This window comes from Barbus barbus (assembly GCF_936440315.1).
Source record: "Barbus barbus genome assembly, chromosome: 48".
Taxonomy (NCBI): Eukaryota; Metazoa; Chordata; class Actinopteri; order Cypriniformes; family Cyprinidae; genus Barbus; species Barbus barbus.
In genome coordinates this window covers 7,792,419-7,797,695 of record NC_136726.1, presented here as the reverse complement: position 1 = coordinate 7,797,695, position 5,277 = coordinate 7,792,419, and the positions used below count along the sequence as shown (strand labels likewise).

The window sequence follows — 5,277 nt, the reverse complement described above, 5'->3', positions numbered from 1 at the left end:
TTAATACAGAGAAATCTGTGGAGCAGAGAACAGAAAGGGAAAATGAAAGGTCTTGGCTTAAGAACAGCATGTGCTTTAATTTCCAACAATGCATTATGTTGTAGTTTTTTTTTCTGAAATAAGGTAAAATTTTCAAACCCGTGTTAAAAAAATGTACTAAAATGAATAAAACCCGCAAAAATGACATCAGTATATAAAATGGCCAATAGATGGCAGCCTATAAAAAGGTTTCGGTGTGTCACCACCGCAAACCGCAACAAAATAAAGGCGATGAACAGACATAAACAAGGCCTGTGTCCTTAAAAGTCAAGTGTATTCACATTTTCATTGTATTAAGAGCGAGGCTCCTTCCAGACATGTCAACAAATTAAGCAATTTCCACTGTAAAGTCACCGCAATTACAAGCAATTATTGCTGAGCCATTGTTAATGCAGCTCAGTTTTCTTTTTTAATGCCCACTGGTTTGCTCATAACAGCAAATGTCACTTTAGGGACATTAAAAGTAACAATAACCTACCAAATAATGATACTATTGATACAATTTCTGCTCCTTTTTAACAGATGGTCACTATACAATAGCTGGACTGCCTTTTTAGTCATTCTCTTGTTTTCATTCTATAAAAGCAGAAATAAATTCAGAATTTTATGACCAATTTTTCTTTGTTGCTAGTACATACAGAAGCCTATTTTATGATGGGCGACTTTTCATCTAAAAAATGTATACAGAAAATACAGTTGTTACAAAAAAAAGTAGCCTATCATGTGGATATATCTTAATACTCGCATCGAAAAGACAAACAAGGGCATAGGTCATATGATATAAAGTATCAACTGTATCTGAATTATGAATAACCTTCATCTGGACGGTCCCTATGGCTTTAATGCGGAATTGAAGGGAGAGGCTGCGCGTTCACAATCCCTCCCCTTCCACTGTGGAGGCGGGAGCGCGCAGTGGATTCTGCCCAAACTCAAGCGCGAGGAGAAAACAGCCTCTGGACCGCTCAGCTTCACACGGACACTAAAATGCACCAAAACAGCAGAGATTTCCAGCGGGATATAAAATGCTGCTTCATGTTTTGGGATGAATTGACATCTGAGCATTAAATATTGTTATTAGTTTTCATCAAGTGTCGTGTTGACTGAAATCCACGCGAGTGTTAGGAATATAACTTACAGGTAAGGCATTATTAATAAGTTAAACCTTTTAAGCGTACAAATTTTCAGAAAGTAAGTGGAATCTGTAAAAGTGTATCCCTTCTTGAAACTTTCAGTGAGCTAATCGGTTAGGAAACAGTCGCTACAAATCTCGAGAAGTTTAAGACATTCACAAAACAAACAGGTATTTATTAAGAAGTGAAGAGGGTTTTCAGGACGCGGGACAGCGACATGATCCAAGCGTTGCGTTCTCGAGCCGTTCGGCAACACAGCAGGACGCTCGGGGATGTCCGATGCCTTTTGTGTTTCCTCTCATTGACAACAACTTGAAAAAAATAATACAAAAGCATTTGCATTTGGTAGCTTTTCAAAAAAATAAAATGTGCATGAACGTCAAATGTTTTTTATAATCACCCTCATAATGTGCAAAGCTGTCAGTTTGCATTATCACTTTACATAACTCGTTTTTTTTCTAATATGGCTCTTGCATTTGTTCTTTGTGCATGAAAAATATAGAAATCATTTGTACTAATCTGCACCTTCATGTGTGCTTGGCAGGTGCTGACAATGGCAACCAAATACCTGATGCTTATTGCCTTGGGAACTGCAGTGATTGGCAGTGCGCACAGTTGCCCTGAGCAGTGCAAATGCTCTGATAAATCAAACCACCAGTTTACAGATTGTGCCTACAAAGAACTTCTGGAAGTACCCGTGGGCTTGCCACCCAATGCGACTACCCTGAATCTTTCAGCGAACAAGATTAAAGTGCTGAAAACCAAAAACTTTATAAATGGGACCCAGGTGGCCTCTCTTTGGTTGGCTCACAATGAAATCGTCACCATTGAGAGGGGCACCTTTGCTCCGTTGATTCAGCTGAAAAATTTGGATATTAGCAACAACAAAATTGTGCATTTTCCATGGGAAGAGTTGACCAATCTTACTGCCCTGCAGTTGTTGAAAATGAACAATAATGAGATGGTCAGTATCCCCAAGGATACTTTTGCCAACCTGAAGGAACTGCGCTCGGTCCGTATTAACAATAACAAGTTTACCACCATCGTGCAAGGAACGTTTGATGCTTTGGTTGCCATGTCTCACCTTCAAATTTTCCACAACCCCTTCATCTGCTCCTGCAACCTTGAATGGTTCAGGGACTGGATCAACAAATCCTCAATCTCCATCCCTGAGCAAAACAACATTGTCTGCGATGCTCCTTCCCACCTCAAAGGTACTCAGGTCACTAGCATGCCCAAACTGGACTGCAAGACCCCATCAGTGTCCATCACATATCAGCCAAACATCGAAAAAACTGAACTCTATGAGGGATATACGGTCATGCTTTACTGCGAAACAAAAGGAACCCCTAAACCTGAGGTCACATGGGAGATATATGCTGGAAACCAACTAATTACATTCCCTTTGCCAGCCATTGTTGAGAAAATTGAGATTCCGATTAACGGACCACCTACAAACACCAGGTTCCTTGTGTTTCAAAACGGCACCTTGATCATCCCTCGCTTGAGCAAGAAAGAAGATGGAAACTACACATGCTCTGCTGTCAACGACATGGGGAAAGCCGAGCGCTCGGTGAGACTTGTTGTGGCAGGCACCAAAAAGCACACCAATTCCATGCTGGACCCAAAAGCATCCAGCCATTTACCAGAAGACAAACTTGGTTCAAAAGGCTCCAAAAACAGCGTTATTAGCATGTGGCCCAAATCTGAGGAGAAGACAAAGAGCCTTCCAACCGGAACATCTCTCATTACGGTGGATAAAGAGGAAGAAGGGGCCGATACTTTGCCATTTGTTGGCAAATGCGGAATAAATGATGGCACACAGTACATCTCTAACCATGCTTTCAACCTCAGCTTGGACGAACTCAAACAATACAAGTTTGATTTCGGAGTTATTGCTTTGGAAGTTTCAGAAACCGAAGCCAAAGTTCAGCTGAACCCTTTCCAGATGGCAAACGCCAAGTCAAACATTCACCTCAGCCAACAACAAGACCTCCAAACTGTGAATAAAGAGCCTTTTAGTCTTTTCCAGACGTCCACCAAAAAGTCACCCCTGGATATTTTGTACGTTTGCGTCGGTACTGGCAATGGACATTCAGTGGTGAAGTGGTCCAAGATAGAGGAGGGCCTCAACACCTATCGTTTCCAGGGCCTCAAGCCAGGCACTAATTACACCCTGTGCCTCACCTATGGGGGCCAGGACTGTCAAGTCCAAGTGGTCTTCACAACTAGAAAGAAAATCCCATCTTTGCTAATTATAGTGGTTGTTAGCATTTTTTTGCTAGCGTTGGCAACCGTTCCCCTGCTGGGCGCCACCTGCTGCCATTTGCTCTACAAGTATCAAGGCAAGACCTACAAGTTGATCATGAAGACGCAAAACCCAGATCAGATGGAAAAGCAAATAGCGACGGATTTCCACCCCAGGGCGTCTTTTGTGGGATCCGAGAAGAACTTCAACCCGAGTGAGCTGGAAGAGGGAGAAGGCGAGGCTGATGGCGAGGAGGGAGACGGAGAAGGTGAGGACATGGAGGGCAGCGTGGTGACTGAATCCATTCCCGAGTCACAATCCAAAACGCAGGAGGAGTTTGAGGTTGGATCCGAGTACAGCGATCGGTTGCCGCTCGGGGCTGAGGCGGTAAACATATCTGCGGAGATCAACGGTAATTACAAACAACCCCGTTGAGATGTTTATTGTTCGTTTGCTCTGAATCACAATAAAAAGCAGGTGAACACGGACTGCCAACTCACTTAATACAGACACGTGCTGAAAAAAAACCCCGCGCGCTCATTTTTACCTCAGTAAGTTATTAAGTGCATACTATGAGTGTTCATTATTACAAATAGGCATTTTGAGATTTATGGAGTGGAGTGGACTTAAAGGGACAAATATATCTTCAGAAAACCTCATAAAATAATTCACCCTCTGTAAGTCTGGTCACTTTAGCATAATTGTAAATGTACATTGTGTCCAGTGGCATCCATTGTAAGTCATCGAAGCTCGAGCGTTATTGTATAGTGGACATCGAGCGCTTCTGAGGGGAAACATAATTAAAAAATCACCGTTTTCACAGCATGTGTGTGTCTGGAAAACCAGCCAGATCACCCTGAAAAAAAAAAGTTTGTTGAGTGTAATGTGGGATCCCAAAATGTGTGATTTTTAATGTCTTTGCGAACGGGTGCTTTAGAAATATCTCTCGCCTTTATGAACTGACTGAACGTGTCCTTTCTTCTCTTTGAGATAGCCTACTTGTTCGTGGCATGCCACACAAAAGTATTTTCAAGTGTGTTTTATTAGGATACTATAGACTGTAGATATTAAATGTCGATTTGTGATGTAAGCCAAGCAACCTGAGAGGATGTTCTCTCTTTTTTATATATATATAAATAGCCTAATTGTCTGTTTTTACCATCAGTCAAAACGACATCGAGTGTCGAGTTAATTGACGCATAGTGGCTTGTTTCGTGTCCAACTGTCCAATGATGTTGTAAAAATACTCAAACCTTTTAAAGATTTTGATATGATTTAATGTACGTGACCTTAATAAAATATTGAACGGAACAAATGTATTGGACATTGTTTGCAAACGCAGAAAATGTTTGTATAAATGCAGACAAGCTCTCAGCACAGTTCAGTAAAATCATAAATATATTTGAAGTCCCTTCGCTGGACATTGAACTGAAAGGAGCTCAGGTAGCCTAAACACTCGGACATCTATACGTGTTTGCTTTTATTTTAATTTGCAAAACTAACAAAGACCCGTGTAATGTAAGATTCATACATTTTTGTGTTTTTCTGAAACGAATATTTCAAAACAAATATATAGTCTGAATATAGTATATTTATCGAACATGTAAATGCACGAAATTATTTGCTTCTACATTTAGAATAAAATGTGTATAGTGCTTATTTTTCGTTATGGATATTGTAATGAATATATTGTGTAGAACAAAAACGTTATTTATTTTAAATGGGCTATTCGTAATAACCCTATGAATAATACCACTGAGCATACTTGTTTAAATGGTTTTCATTTGGTTTCATTAAGATATAAAATCATGCTGATTGACGCGTCTTTACGCGTCTATTTCCCTTAATTCAACAAAGGGA

At 40.5% G+C, this 5,277-nt stretch overlaps 1 protein-coding gene across 1 annotated transcript; it reads left to right on the top strand.

Moving 5' to 3' along the window:
* The first annotated feature begins 970 nt into the window (after window positions 1-970).
* LOC306866642 (immunoglobulin superfamily containing leucine-rich repeat protein 2-like) lies at window positions 971-4,725 on the top strand. Its single transcript, XM_079411909.1, has 2 exons — window positions 971-1,176; window positions 1,714-4,725. The coding sequence occupies exon 2, from the start codon at window positions 1,723-1,725 to the stop codon at window positions 3,850-3,852; it is 2,130 nt and encodes a 709-aa protein (XP_079268035.1). The 5' UTR covers window positions 971-1,176; window positions 1,714-1,722; the 3' UTR covers window positions 3,853-4,725.
* The last annotated feature ends 552 nt before the right edge of the window (window positions 4,726-5,277 follow it).

Bases quoted from the DNA above. Each gene is read 5' to 3' on its own strand.
- LOC306866642 (XM_079411909.1), top strand. From the start codon at position 1,723: ATGGCAACCAAATACCTGATGCTTATTGCCTTGGGAACTGCAGTGATT.